Source organism: Tinamus guttatus, unplaced genomic scaffold, assembly GCF_059628265.1.
Source record: "Tinamus guttatus ecotype Peru unplaced genomic scaffold, ASM5962826v1 Tinamus_guttatus_pri_ptg000240l, whole genome shotgun sequence".
NCBI classification, from domain to species: domain Eukaryota; kingdom Metazoa; phylum Chordata; class Aves; order Tinamiformes; family Tinamidae; genus Tinamus; species Tinamus guttatus.
The window spans coordinates 4755800-4772191 of NW_028288774.1; the positions used below are offsets into that span (position 1 = coordinate 4755800).

The 16392-nt window shown below is 36.9% G+C and overlaps 1 protein-coding gene across 2 annotated transcripts in view; it reads left to right on the forward strand.

Annotated features, from left to right (window-relative positions):
• The window catches only part of SHANK2 (SH3 and multiple ankyrin repeat domains 2), a 272573-nt gene that overhangs the window by 66912 nt on the left and 189269 nt on the right, over window positions 1-16392 (forward strand). Inside the window, exon 11 of one of the 2 annotated variants that reach the window (XM_088525740.1) lies at window positions 3027-3077. The exons of the other annotated variant lie outside the window; for it this stretch is intronic. Coding sequence (XP_088381866.1) covers window positions 3027-3077 — 51 coding nt within the window. The remainder of the gene's footprint in view (window positions 1-3026; window positions 3078-16392) is intronic. 2 annotated transcript variants of the gene reach the window in all.

The window sequence follows — 16392 nt, forward strand, 5'->3', positions numbered from 1 at the left end:
TCCCGTCTGAAAGAGAAACATTAATTCCCATTGAACAGCTCTATTGCTGTGTACAATTTTTGGGGAAAAGTAGCACTGCATAAATACAAACATTTTAACAATTGTCCTTAAAAACAGAAGGCTTAAAGCTATCAAATTATGATAAGAAACATTAATGCATGGAATTTGCAACCTCTTGAGTATGCATAGAAGATAATAAATTCAGATGCATGGAAATATTTCATATTGTTCAGTTTATGTAGATTTCATGGAAAGTTTGTCCAGAGTAATTTGTATAAACTTGCAAATCTTATGTGTTCCCCTACTGTTTAGATTAGCTCATTCCCAAGGTAATATTGTATACCTTTTAAACAGCCTATTGAAGCTATTGGTTTTTCATTGTAATTTAAAATTAATTTATTGTTTCTGAATTTAATGTTTAGTCTTGTATATGCTTGCAGAGACATAACAAAATAACTTGGATAAATCGTGATTTAGGGTTATCCTGGTGAATCTTACTGTTAAAGACAGCAATAACCATACCTTCTGCCCGCACTGGAGTTCCATAACTTCTGGGTTGTTTTTATGCTTAGCTATTAGATGTACAAGGTTCTGTAGTCAGACTGAGAAGGAAAATAAACTGCAGGGGATAGTGCTGCACACACTTCTGGAAGGGCACAGGGTCAAATTTTCTCATACATGCGCCCAAGGACCCACTTCTACTGACTACTTGGGGCAGGAGGACTGCTTGAATAGAGGTGCTCCTGGGAGCAGGCACCTTTTTGGAAGGTGAGCACAGGTTAGTGCTTTGGCCTTGTTGCAGAAATGGGCCAGTCTGCGGGTGAAGATGCCTCAAAGACACGTGGTGACGAATGGGCTTGGCATGACTTGCCCTGCTCCTGCTTGGGGACGTGGAGGAGTGGCAGGAGTTGGGAGCAGCTTGTGAATGAGCCGCCGCGCTCTTCGTTACTCTTGGCTGATTTGCATGCGCTTCTGAGCTACTTAAGCACTGCTGAATAATGTATGAGGGGATATAAGTGGATGTTCCTCGCCTGAGTGGGCTGCAGATGAAAAGTGTCAGCTCCTTTGCAGCATTAATGTGTATTTTTTCTCAGGTTAAAGCTGTAGAGAACGTAGATGGGCTTTTTTTGGATAACTCCTACAAATGCCAAAATATTAGCAACGTTTGCTTTTTCTCTTCTTTTCTGTTTGAATACCTGTTATTACAGTGAAAGATGTCTGTTGCAGATTTTCAATTAGGAATTTGTTTGCCTTAGGACTCCTCTTCAAGATTTCAGCGTTGTGCTGCTGTACCTGCTTTTTAAGCTTCCTGAAAACTGACAGGAACAGGGATGTCTCTATTTTTCTGCCACTGAGGTTAATTATTTTTGCCTATTTAAAGTACTTCTCCTAGATTCCTTCTTGTACCTCCTCTTGTTTTTTAGTATGTCTCAAGAGGGTAATCTGAGCCACCTCAATGAGTGCTGAAATATGCCCTTTTTGTTTATAGTATGTTCAATATCCACTGCAGGTAGATCTAAACATAATGGATGCTGTAAGAATTGAAGTAACACTTAAGAAACACCTGTGGTTCACTTAGCAGAAAAACTTCTCAGATTTTTTCCCATGCTAATTTACTAAGAGGCATTTGAGTGTCTTAACATACCCTTCTGTCTCTCCCTGAAGTAAGCAGAAAACATCAGGATCTGGGTCGTGTTCAAAATCTAGTTAGACAACATCCCTTTCTATTCCAGCATGTTAAAAATTAAAGCATAGCCATTAGTATACTGATTTGCTTGAAATTAGCCTTTTATCTGTGTGGCATCTGTGTCAGATTATATCAAAACTGTTAAACTTAGGTCATAGACCATTCAAAAAAAAATGTTTGGAATGCGATGGTCAAATGTGAACTGCGAAAACTTCCAGGGATGTGTCTGTGGGCTGACATAAATTGCATAGTAGTCTCAAATATTTTGAGATGTTTGATATACAAGTCCTGTAGGAGGGTAGTTAGAAAGACCTGCATAAAGTATGGAATCATTGCTACTAAACAAAACTGTCTCATAAAATACGGATCTTGCAAACTCCCCAAATGTAACAGAGTCACCTGGCATCCAGAGATGAACTGTAGATGAGCACATTCTAAAATAATACTTTTAAACTAAACTAGGCAAGAGACAGAAACACTGTCAAGTTGTTGAGATTGCATAGTAGATATAGCATACAGTTGTACAAATGTTTTAAACAGAAATATGTAGTTTAATAACTATGATAACAGAATTCCATAAATGTTCCTGTGAGTATCTTGTAGATATTGTATAATATTTGATGTAGAGATTTTGAAAATTGCAGTGAAAAGATTTGTATAAATGCACATTCTTAGCAGTGGTAATGTTTTAGTAGTATCACAGTGTATGATAGGGGTTCTCAAAATATAGTAAAAGATTACTAGAGAAGTGAAAACACAGTTAAGAGAAGAAATATTTTGAGGAGATGAGACTTCAGTTTAAAATAATTACAAAGTGCTATGAAAGCAATTTTTCAACAAGATAATTTATCTCTGTGTGACAGCAATCAAGACAAAATCTGATTGTGGGGGGTGGGATTAATTTTTATCTTGTTCACGACCACAGAAAGTGGGTCCTGATTGTCAAATGAGTAGCTCAAAACACGGCAGTTAAAGCAGCCTCTTTTTTTGTTCCAGTTGCTCCATTAAGTTATTGCAGCCTTTGGAAACCCTGTATCATCTTCCTCTCTAAACCTTAATCATTCTGAGCACTACTTGATATCATTTTCATTACCTTTATCATTAATTCATTTTCATTACCTTGTTTCATCTGTAAAGTAACTGGGACAACAGACTAGAGAAAGCTTACTTTGCTCCCTCATCTCCCTTAAATATTTGTTTTGCCCATTTCTCCATCTTTGAAGTCACACCATAAGAGCTTCATTTCTACTTCATTTGAACTTCCGCTTTCAAATTTCCCTTTAAAATCAAATTCTGATATCTAACTTTTCAATGTTGCCTTCATTCCTTGCCCTTAAAGGATCCTGCTTCCCATATGCAAGTAGAAGTTCCAGGAATCTGTTGCTGGCAGGTAAGGGATAAACCATGGTAATTTTTATGTTTGGGGATAGTGGTAGAAAACCACAGCTTGAGGCCTGATTTTGGTACTCTTATTCCAAAAACAAAATCAACAACATACAGAAGTATTTTAGGAGCCTAGTACCTCGTGGGGAAAACCTGACAAAGCCACATGCTGTTGTCCTGGGACTCTAAATCGTCCATAATAAAGAGGATCTCTATTCAGCATGTTGGATCAGAATTACTTTGAAGTTCATGTTGGTATATAAAGATCCGAGTTTGGCCTTTGGAACACTGGAGGGAAGGAGAGAAAAAAAAAAAAAAAAAAGAGAGAGAGTATTTTTACTGTAAGATGCTATCCATTGTGACTAGGGTAATCTGTCCTAAGTATGTTTTACATTGATTAATGCATATGAATTATATATGTAAATTCCATTGCATGTTAAATGTATTATCTCCATATCTCAAAGCAGAAGGCTGGGGAGGGTTATTTAGTTAGAATGCTTGATCTGCCCCAGAAAGGGCCTCCACTTAAACCACTTGGATAACACTCCTTGGCTCCTCTCAATTCTGTCCTGGGGGCACAGGGAAGTAGCGGCCCCCTTTCTCTCCTGCACTCTTCTGCTTGGATTTCCATGGCTAGAAAGCTTGGCTGCACAGGCCAGAAAAGCACTGCTGTGTGCTCAGGGCCCAGCCTGATGTGAGCATCCCACCCCAAGCTACGGCGGGGCTGGGGCTTCAGGATATGCTATGCAGAACCCCAACCATATAGGCTAGAGTGAGATTTCATCTTTCAAGAGCTTGGTGTACTCCCATGGCAAGTGAGTGATGTAATGGGTCAATGCAGACACCATCGAGAACCTCGTAAGAGCTTAATTCCTCGTACTTTGTTTCCAGCAAAGACAGTATCATAGCTGAAGGCAGCCCATGATTAATAGCAAGATAAACAGCAGACAGCCTTTGAGTGGAAGTGCTTTTTACAGTAATTGTTTCATTACTTACATTTCTAGGTCATAGAAAGGTTGGACTTGGTGGACAAAGCCTTATGCATTCAGGTCCTGATGTGAACAGCTTTACTTAATTACAAGCAACCAGTAAATGGTCTTCATGTTACAACATGCAACAAATTTAAATAATTGTGGAAATATGTTTAGACTAACAAATTTAATTTAAGAATGATGTTACTGCAAGGAATGCTGTGATATTTATATTGTTAAGGAAAAATAATGCTGTTCTGCACCTGATCTCCACAGTCTTACAAATGACATTTCAGCAAGCACTCTGCGTGTGGATAGCTTACAGCATGAGGTCCTGCCTACCTTTTCCTTGGCAAAGTCAGTAAGGGTGCAGCAGCAAAAGGAGAGCTTTTGGTTAGAAAAACAGCATAAAAATAAACGACTGGTGATATGTGTTGAATTAGCATTTTTTTAATGTAAGATGTCAGAATGGTTGATCTAAATACTAATACACTTTAAGATTTCTTAAATTTTCTAGAGCAGATTAAGATGTACATTGCAAGAAATGGGACAGCTTCTCTTTGAAAATTCAGTATATCTGTCTTCCATATACTATTGTCACCCGTTTAATTTTGATAAACTTTGTTTTTCATGAAGATATTAAAACACATTATTTGATTTTACTATTTTAGGTGTATAGTAATTAGAAGACTTAAATATTTTACTGAATGTATATATTTTTCTACAGATATAATCTACGATGATAAACAATTTATGTTTTATATATAATCATACACTGATATATTACTTTCTTTAGTACATTGATATTTGAATGTGGTTTACAATTAACTACAAATTTCATCTAGCAATCTAAGCTAGATTTTTTTTTCAAAGTCTAAAAGAAGCAGCTGCTTATCTTTCAGTGAGAACAAACAGGATTTTGGCTTAAAGGTTCTTTTGAACATCCCAGCTTTGGAATTTAATTGGGACAGTGGCCGCGATGCTGTTCGGGAATCTGTGAGGTGTCTGCACAGAGCCGTGTAGAATGCCAGAGACCCGGCAAAGCAGGAGCCTGCTTGTAGAATATGTGAACTCAATCTTACAATATTTATTAATGTAAAGTGTTTATCAAAGGAGAGATTAGAGAGGGAAGGCTGTCTAAACATAAAGTACTCTTGCAGTATGCATGAGTACAGCATGCCCACTTGTCTGTGGAAATGTGTACATGCATGGGTACATAAATATCCATTTTCTGTGGTATGGTGGGTGAAAGAAAGAAGCCAAATCAGTGTAATTAAATTCTCAAAAAAAAAAATTAGATGTTTCATATGATAGTAAATAAATAATATCAAATAAAGTGAAGCCATGTTATCTTAGATTGTGCTGTCCTTCGTATGTCCCTCGTATAAAGGAGAAATAGAGCATGCGCTTTACACTAGTGCTACCTTGGTTGTAGTTTGGCTGTGCTTATTCTGTTCTTTAACTCTACTTCATCTCTTTGTGGATCTGAATTTCAGAAATAGGTGTGACTAATAGTTTGATGCTGGATCAAAAGAAACATTTTCAGAATGTAAATGTGCTTTCCAGCACCAATAGCAATAGTTGCAGTTTATTTAAACCTGAATAAACTGTGAGAAAAAGTAATGACTTAGTTTCTGGTAGATTGGCATAAGGAACAATGCTTGGTAGCTACAGTAGTGGTAGCGTTGGCACTTTTTAAGTTTGGCTAAATAGGGGTGCCCCAATCAGAAGTTTGCAATAAGTATTTGCTTAGGAAGAGAGTTTCATTTCAATGAAAGTAAAATTTTTATGAAAAAAACTTCAGTATTGATGAATTTCTCAAATACTCTGTAGTGGCTTTCTGTTCTGTGTCCAGTATAGGAAGTTCCTACCTATGCCTGGGAACTTGATAGTTAATCTCCTTTCATTCTTTACTCGTGTTTCCACTTACTATATTTTCCGGCAATCAGTTTCCTATTCAGAGGCTTTTTATGTTACTTTAGCCAAAGCAGTGGTGTGTTTTGCCATAATACGAATGTTTTGAGCTTCTTTTTTATATATATTTTTTAAGCAAAATATAAGAACTTTTCAATACTTCACAAGTTTTAGTTTTTCTTCATTTAAAGTTACACTGTTGTGGTTTCAGAGATTTTTTTTCAGTCAAGTTGTGGTGTATAACTAGGATTACAGGTTGTCAGAATCTAAATTGTGCTGCATTTTCTACCATGGTTACAGCTTTGTAATGAAATGTATAGACGTAGCATATTCTGTTTTTATTAGAAGTTGGAAATTGTCTTGAGAACTGCTTAATTTTGTGACATTTTCTGTTCTTGTCAGAATCTGCCATGACAATTGCTTAACAAGGGATTTTGAAATCTCTCGAGTTCCTAGTCTTTTTCATCTTTTCTGATAAAGTGCTCGTAAACACACAATACATTTTGCATCTCTTAAAAAAAAAAGAAAGAAAGAAAGAAAGAAAGAAAAAAGAACATATTGAGGACTGATTTCATTCTTAAAAGTACAAATGCAATGGAAGAGAAGTTTTTTCCAGTGGATTTTTGGGGCATATACTTCTAAAGAGAAAATACCCAGATATGTAGAAAAGTTGCTAGTTCTGCTTCTTCTAATTTCTGTCTCTTCAGCAGCTTTGAACTGATAAAGACTCAACTTACCTGACTGTTGAGCAGTTCCTCAGGCCCAGTTAGCTCCCTGGCTACCAGTATCAATCCTTCCTGTTTTAGGAAGTCCAGCTAGAGTGAAAGTGACACCAAATGAACCCCATAATCCAGTGCCCCTCTACTGATGGAATAAAAAGTCCCACTGGAGCAATCAAATAAGTTAGAACAGTTGTGAGGTTGCCACAGAATGAAGGAGCACAGAACTTGCCTATAGTGAGTTTTTCACAGTTCTTTTCAGTGCAGCTCATAGGACTAAAGTTGTAATAAGTTAAATAAAATGAGCCTGTCAAGAGTTAGGGAGGGCATAGCTTTATAGCTAATAATCTGAGCAATTTGGAGCACTAAAACAAGTTAATCGCAAATCGCACTGAATTATTGAAGGCAAGCGACAAGTTTCCAGTAACTGCTTCAAAGCTGTTAGCTGCCTTCTGTGTTTTCAGAGGCTTCTCATTATGAGTAGGAAGGTTACACCAGGACACATCTTTTGATATCATCTGACATTATACAGTGCACCCATCACATTGCATCATCATTAAAATAATATGCTGTTCCGATCATTTCTTTTCCTTCCATAAAAGCCTAACAACAAAAAATTGAAATTATGCTTGAGAACAAATGCATTCCTACCAGTTGTCTTTCTGGATTCAATTTCAAAAACCAGGCTAAACTGAGATGGAAAAAAAAAAAAAAAAAACCTTTGCTGATTTCAGCAATTGTAGTAAATATTTGCTAAGCTTCAAAGTTTTTCCCATTGTGACTTCCCAGATTTTTTATTTTTAAAATATTTAACTGCAGAAATTAGCTTTGGTGAAGATCTGGTGTAGTACAACAGCTGGGGAATATTATCTTTAAGTTTACTATCTTCCTGTAGCATTTCTTGTGAACTCTTGCATCCTGTTTAGCTTCCCTTTATCTCAGACATTTCCATCGTTTCCCCTGGAGTTTTTTTTTTTTCCCCCACATTTTAATGCCTCTCATTGTCAAAGTTTAGATTAGTAATATTTTGATGTAATGAAAAAGCATGATATGTTAGTGAAATTAAAAAAAAAAAAAAGTTCAGAAACCTTCTTTCTTGATAGTCCTTTTGAATTTGAATGGAAACAACATTCAGATCAGCGCTAAAGCTCTCACATGATTATGGTTAAGTCAGATTTGTAGCACAAGGTCTGCTTATATGGCTTTTTTGCCATTGTTTTGGTGGCACGTTACTACATTATATAATTTGCTTGCTTTGCATTGGCTGTTGTGCTGTCCAGAGGGAATTTCAGCAGTGACTTGCATAGTAAGACAATTTCAGTAAATTATTTAGGATAGGTATAGTCAGTTTGGTGTGACTGAATAATTAAAAAACCCTTTTAAGAGAAAGCTGGCTCCACAGAGACCTTAGTTGCAATATTGAGAGTGGCCATTTGAGATCCAGCAGCTTTAACCAATGGTTCCAAAGCTGTGATAATAGAAGATTGTCTTGAGCTGGTTGTTGGCTCCTTGAATGGTAGGATCTATATTAAACGTTTAACATGAATCTGCCTTCTGTCTTGTGGAGCAGAGTATAGGGACTCTTGGTTTAGATAAACTTCAGAGATCTGTCTCTCTTTTTTTAAGCAGTGATTTAAAAAAGAAAATAAAGTCATATGGGGCTACATTTCTGGGAGTCAGATGCCCAAAAACAAATAAGGTATTGCAGGTATGATCTTTCCGTATTTCTAGGTGACTGTATTTGCCAACTGTCTACTCTGATCCTCCAGCTTGTGCAGATGCAAAGTGAATGGCCTTAACTGCTTTCTTACAGCCTTCCAAGTTCAGCTCCAAGGCAGCATCGCAAGTTCAGACTGGTAAAGCATTACCTCTCTCAGGCTTTGGTGTGAAATGCCCTGTCTATACACACGCATGTGCACATATAAACAGTTAGAAACAGAAGCCTATGGCTAGTATTTTGTTTCCCATATTAGCTTTTATTAGCTTATATTAAAAAAGGCTTTATTTAGGAACAGAGAGAAAGGTATTGCTCAAGGATATAAAATTATTTTATATGCTTAAGAAAACAAAGTGCTATGGGACAGAACATTATCTTAGCTTTTCAAAGATAAATGACTGGATAGAATTAGATGGGCAACAATGTTATTTTTCTAGGATTTATTCTTGATTTTTATTTTAGTGTAGATCAAGCTACTTTCAGGAAAAAGAAGCAGGCTTTTTTTTTCCTGTGTGTTACAATTTAATCAGGTATTTTCTGCCCAGTCCTTGAACACGAAGCATAGCTGTTTAGACAAGCAACCTTTTAAGTACCAATGAAGAAAAGTGAAGCATTTTGAATATCGAATGATGATTTTTAATGTGTCAGTACAATGCAATGATATTTTAAATAGTAATATATTTATAAATCTAATCTATTAGTTATTCCAATAATTTAATAATAATAATCCTGTTAAATGGGATTTTTAAATGAGGGAAAATATTGTTGCTTGAGACACTTAGTGTCCAGTTCTAAAACTACTAAAACTGCTACTACTTTTTTTATTAACTGAACAGAATTGTTCACTCAAATCCAGCTGAGCTGTCTGGGAGCTGGTTGGCAGTGTGAAATGCACTGTGACCCCTTAGAGTCCTTTCAATAAATGACCGTACCTCATGCCGCATGTATAAGAGCTACGATTCTGTCTTTTCGCTTACTCCTTTCCTGTGAGCAGCGCTCATTTTCTGTGAATAGCAGCTTTGTAGCAATCCCTGAGCCTCCCCCATTTGGATGGGCCACACTTTCACCCCAAAGTGCATCTATGTGGGGACTGATAAAATTACTTATTTCAGATGACTCAGATACCATGTGACTAAGGTCATTAAAAAGGCAGATCTTTACAGGTATTTGATGCCTAATGGTGTAGAAAGGTGCTACTTAGGATATTTTTTGAACTGGTTGTATGCCTGTGTCCCATGGATATATATATTTTAGAACCTAACATAGTGAACCTAGCAAATACGCTTTGTGGTAAATCCACCATCACTTAGCAGCAATCCACCTGCATCCTGTCCCTTTTTGCTGTCTGAAGAAACAACAGGATGTACCCACAAACCCTGTGGAGGCTTCTCAGGTAGTTGTGCTTGGTTTAAGTTTGCAAATGATGTATCTGTGGCTTGCTAGTTCCAGCTCAGCACCTGCCCAGCCAGACCCTCTTGGCGCTGTAAAACATTCAGGTGAACCTTGGTCCCCTTAGGAGGCAAGAAGTCTTAGTTCTGCAGAGAAATTCTTGCCATGCTTATGCTTGAAATTCATGAGAGCTGCATGTGGCCTGCATGGATGCATGTGAAAACTGCTGCGCAAGGTTCCCCTTGGCATGAATAGGTCTCTGAAATATGGTCTTGCAAGGCAATTGGCAATCTTGCGTCCTCCTAAGCTCTCTGAGTGCTGTTAGCCGGCAGTCTCAAGCTAGGTAAGTGTTAGCTATGCTGTTTTATAGGTTTTTTTTATGAATATGCTGTAATTTGAAAAGTTACTAAAGTCAGCACAGCTGGTGCTTGTGAGAACTCGAGAATTCTGCCTGTGCTAGTGCTTTGTTTAACTTTTCCCATCTCCTTTTTCAGATATTTTGATATAGTCTAGAACTGTTACCTAAATTTTATCTTGTATTAATCCTTAGGTTCTGGTTTAATCACTTCAGTCATGTTTCACAATCTCCTTACTATGTCTCATTCATAAGCAGGCATCTCTAAAAGCTGTGATGAAGTTCTGTGCCAGCTGGTGTCTGCAACTGCCCACTCTTACCTTTGTTCTCCAGAACTTGCTCCTTGCTGCAAATCCACTCTCTAGACCCTGTATTCTCTTCGTTTCTTTTTTTCCTTTGTGTGCTTGGATGTGTTTTCTTCTTTACAGAGCTTTCTGTCAGTGAATATTTGTTTCTTATCTGTGATTAACCGTTGTCTGCTAGAGATTTTTTTTTGGCAGTTTCTTCTATCGCTGACTGTATTTGCCACTCTTTGTAGGTAGGTATTGAATATGTGGAATATTGATACATGTGAAACAATAAGGTTGTAAAAGACAAAAAAAAATATCAGCCGCATAACTTTAGCAAGGTGATAGCATCTCCTTTTCTATGAAGGGGAAGGACAGAATAGGTAAGGAGAATCGTTTCCATTCACATGCAAACTTTATCACAGCCATAATGGTGCACAGGAGCCATAGCCTGACAGTTTATCCCTATAAAGAATACAGATGAAGGTTAAAATCAAGGGGTAAGGCTTAATTAGTAAGATCGTATAAGAAAATCTGCACTGAGAGAAAAGACCATGATAAGGAGCCATAATCTGTATTTCATCTATAATATTATTTACCACTATGAATACATATTTCAAGAAAAGCTATCTATTCCTGTCAGTTTACAAATAGAAATTTTCTGCACAAGTAGAAAATGCAAATATAAACTGTGCTTATCCTTTTAAATAATGTGACACTGGAGCATTAGTTGAAAGTTATGATTTTTATCTTACTTATTGGAGTACCAATGATGTTTGAATAACAGAAGATGTCCTGGGTTGTTCTGCCGCCGTGGCGTTTCTCTGGAGAGCGTGTGTCACAGAGATTTCTCCAGCACCAGTTGTGAAAATACGCATCACTTTTGTTCCCCAGGTTATTCCATTTCCATCCTAGATGAGACATAAGAAGGGGGGGGAAAAAAAAAGGCAGATGTTTTCTGCATTCATTTTGTTAAGTCTAGGTTGCACAAGAATAGCAGGCAATATTAGAGGTATGGATGAACTGCACTGCACCATACTTGTTTCCTATTAAAATGTGACCTGTGAACACGAGGAGCTACGGAGAGCTCCTTCTCATCTTACCTGACTACTGTGAATTGGGACTGCCTTCTATTTGCTCCTTCCAGCAATAGAAAGTTATTTATACCCTCTTCCTTCCTTATGAGCACTTTTTATGCTTTTAGGCTTTTCTGTTCTTCCAGTTATCCTTTCTTATTGATCAGTTATAGTTCTCTGTCTTGCATCATTCAGATGTTCTTTTACTTCTTGAGGAAAATTCCACGCCCCTTAAAATTTAGGAAGAAGATACCTCCTTTACTGGGACAGCAATTTAGTCAGCTGTGTCCTTCTCATTTATTCATTCCTTAACAAACCAGGAGAATAAAACCTGTATGTTTTCCAAGATAAGTCCGTGTCAAAACTGTGATTCTTTGAATGGTCTAGAATTTTATTCAGAGCGTTTACTCTTTATAATCTTTCCTACGTAAATTCAAATCACTAGTTAGTCACTCCTGCATCTTAATTATTTACTATATTGCTCTTGGTTACTGTGTGGCTTGATAAATCTTTCTGTAAAACCCATGTCTGGTATTCATAATCTGATATTCCAGAGAAGGTTTGTGAAGAGTAGATAGGAATTTCTTATCACCTTACTCTTCCATGCTGGTATTCAGCATCCAGTGTTTAGAAAGACAAGCTATTTATTGATCATGGTGCTCATATCTGAAATTGTGCCCTTAAATATACGGATACAATCTTCATTGACTTAATTTGGATGTATTTATGTAGATGAGGAGAGGCTGGATCCTAGATGTCAAGTGCCTGATCCTTCCTCTGAAGAAGCTGCTTGTGGATACCTAAGTAGATTCACAGGTTAATAAATAATATCAGCATGAAAAATAACTTCTCTCCTAAACACACAGTCTGAAATTATTCTAAAACATTAAAAAATACATACCCAAGATGTTTTGATTTTGTAGAAAACATCATACATTATTCGATCATTTATGCAATCGCTGCCCATTCTCCAATCCTCTTTTTTTTTTTTTTTGACATACAATGGCTTTTCTCTTAAAAGCTTTAGTTGCATCAGATTTCTAGTCTAGCAGAAAACAGAGTTATTTTGCAACTTGAACACTGAAGTCAAATTATATTGTAGTACGCATGGTGTCCGGGGGTGTGACTGCCAAATAATATCCAGAACACTTCTATTTTCATAGTAATGCCTTGGATGTCAGCCACGCAGTTTCCGCTGAATTAATGAATGTCATGTGGCTAAATCTTCCACTGCTGCTGCCAGAAACATGCAAGAATAAGTGGCAATATTTCTGAAATAGTATGTACACAAGGCCAGTTTTTGATAGGGATTTTAAGTTTACACCTCTTTATTCTATTAACTGCTCATACCTACTCTGTCTTACCTGTACAAACAAGAGACTCTTTTTCATATTCTTGTCTTGGCTATAATTTCACCATCTCAAGCCTTGATCTGCAGGCCAAATCTACATTAAAAAAAAAGGCTTCCCTCCACATTTTCAAACACTGTAAAATACAAATGATAGTGTCCTGAACTAGGAGGAGGCATAGTATCGCTAATATTACTTTAATTATTAATCCAGCTAACAACTCTGCAGTGAGCAAGCCTTCCTTTCTCAATGGGATTAGCTAACTGCTGAGAACATTACAAATGCTACAGACACCTACATATTTGTACAAAGATAACCCCCTGTTACAGCGGATATATTCTTTTTTTATCCTTTCTTATTATACCAGCATGATTCATTAACGGTTATTTTCGAGATGTAGAAATGTAGACTAATATAATTTAAAATGCTGTTATTTAAATGAATAAGTCATCAATGTTTTAGCTTCCTTCTAACATGATACATCTGAATGAAAGTAAATGATATTGAGGCAATTATCTACTCAAATGATTGGATTTTATCTTTTAAAGATCCTACTTGATAAACACGATTTTACTTGTTTTCTTCGGTTTAGAAGAGAAGATAATTTTTAGGTTGGGTGGTTGCATAGCATATCCACTACAGATAAAAGGCCATGGGAAATTAGCAGTGAGAGGCTCTCTATTGCAAATGTCTGTCTTATTAAAAGAATAAATACAATTTACTTGGTATTCATAGTGCTAGGTCCACTTTAGAATTGAAGTGATGAGAATAAGTGTAAATGAGGAATTCTTAGTGATTCCTTAAACTGAAAAACAAACACAAAGGTGTGCAGGTGACATTGTAGGATGCTATAATGGTGATTCTCACTAACTCCACGTTTGAGAAGCTACATGAACAAGGATGTAGAGCTTCCTTGAGTATCTAGATCTGTGAGTGCAGGTCTGTGTGATGTGGGGGTCCTGCTGGCCTCCTCAGCGTATGTGTCCCCAGCACTATGGTCTTCTCATCCTCTGCCCTCACTGCATACAGTCTTATTGACGTTGCAAGGCTGCAGAGTTTACACTGTAGTGATTCTCCTACCATTTGGTTTATGATTGTGTTGATAGCGCTCATGTTGGTACAGATATGGTCTCTTTTGACTCTCTGCTGCAAAATGGGAATGAAAACAAAAAGGCAGGGTTTTGTCATTAAAGTCACTAATGAGTAACATGGACTTGCACAAAGCCAATCAACAGGGCAAAGAGTTTTCCAGATTTTATAGTCTTTTCGTTATCAACTCAAGTCCAGTTTGAGTAAAACAAGGTATTCTTTTTTTTCAGTTAAGATGCTGCAACCAGAAATTGTGCAATGAGGTATCAGGAAGACACAGAAATACCGTGTTAACTACTAGATCGTTCCCTCCACTGTTTCACAGTTAAACCTTTGTGTATGCAGGCAGGGTGCTATATTTTACTGTTGTTGGGTGCTTGAGCGACACAATAAATCTCTCTCCAATGGGGGTATAGCAAGCCTGGAGGATCATACCTCCTTGACCACCACTAAAACTGCACTCACCCAAAATATTTATCGTTGTCTCTATAAATTACAGTAGCGTAATGTGACAGGCCAGTCGACCATTTTGGCTAGTTTGTGCTCTATAGTTTATATATGAGACACACTTTTTTTTTTTTTTTTCATTGAGTGCAATACACCCTTTCTGTTATGAAAATGGTGTTATTCTAAATAAAACTTACATGATCCACCAACACTCTTGGAAGCACAGATGCTTTGTCCCACTATTTACTAAAGAGGTTCACACTTAGATTAAAGCAGTGAAATCAAATCACTGAATAAAACCTGGAACAACATAATGATTTAAGGAATTTGTTAAGAGCTTTTTGTAGGAGGAAAGTTGCACAAAGGCAAAATTAGATTGTTTTCTGCTCAACAGCAGAAGACAGAAGCAGTGCGCAATCCAATATTGGTGCATTTTTTTCCCTAAGTATCTTGTGCAGTTTCATTTGTTCTCGCCTACGACAAGAGACTGCAACCCACCACTTTGTGTAGTGAACCCAAGGCCCATCAGCCCCAGCCATGAAAAGCAGACTCGATTTGCTTGCAGGAGCTACCCATGATGACATGCAGTCTCCTTCCGGACAAAGCTAGATGAAGTTGAGGCTTTGGAAACATACTTCGAAGGTGGGACTGCAAGTACTGATACAAAGCAATACTATCAAAAATGAATCAATTCAATTAAGATAAGTAGTTTCCTATATTATTTTATTATCTATTCCATTTTTTTTTCTGAAAAGTATATATACTAGTTATTTACTTTTGAAGTAATCTTTTTCCTTAATTGTATTACAGTAGAAACACAACCAGCAAAGGAAACTCACTATGAGTGTACTCAGTGACGGGTGTTAGTTGCATGTGCAAATGTATAGGAAACTGCTGCAAATATTTATTCTAGTTATTTGTATTATTCAGAATAAGTATTTGTGATGTTCAGAGTAGGAAAAGTACTCTTTTTTTTTTTTTTTTTTTTTTTTTTTTTTAACCCCAGCATGTGTAATAGAGATGAGAACCTCGATTACTGTTATAGCTAGGACTGCTCCAGCAGGTTAAAATCTAGAGAATAGGTTTATTTAATTTATTTAAAGGGAATTTAAAGGCAATATTCTGAGAAACAGAATTAAATAAAATGCAGGTCTTTAGATAAGTGTCTTTTCCTTGTATCGGTATACTTACTAAAATGAAAGCGGGCCATACATATCTCAAATATTTTCAGATGTTTTCTTTGACATTGCCGATAGCTGTCAATCATTCTGCTTCAGCTCTTGTGGCTTTCTCTCACTGCAGTTGTTTTTTCTCTTTAAGTTACTACCTCCAAGGCATCCTCCCTCGTTATTACTGGCTGTTGTTTCCTTCTCCCTTTCAGTAGCTCCCATGAAAAAACAGCATTCAATTTTCACACCTTTTAACCTTACATTGTCGTGTTTTTGTTGTTGTTGTTGTTTGTTTGTTTGTTTGTTTAGCACCCCTGACCTGAATTCCTCATACAATGCCAGGATGCAAAGCAGTCTCTTAGTCTTTAGGACAGAGATTTTATTTCTGTTTTAAGGTAAATTCTGATGTGTGTATCGATATCACTGTAGTCAAATTCAGATATTTGCAAGTTTTGAGCTTGGTGATTTGAGAAAAAAAAAAGTGAAAACCCATGATTTTCAAGCTCTTTTGGATCATAATTTCTAAACCCATTATCTTCTAACCCATGAAAGAGATTTCAGACATTTGTTCTGACACATAGCAAGTTTTAAGCTATACTTAGCACTTTTTGTGTGATGTAAATAGAAAATTCTCAGCATCTTCTCCATGTTGTGCAAGCATCTGAAAGCAAAGGCTTAGGATGAGCATACTTCCTTTGCGCAGAGGAAGCTAGCTCTCTGGATCTTATCACTGCATTACTGATGTAGTCTCACAGGATCTTAGTGAAGCTTTATTTATAATCATGTATAGGATGAGTATGGTAAGGAAGTGATTGATTCTCATTTCCCATGATTTTAAGC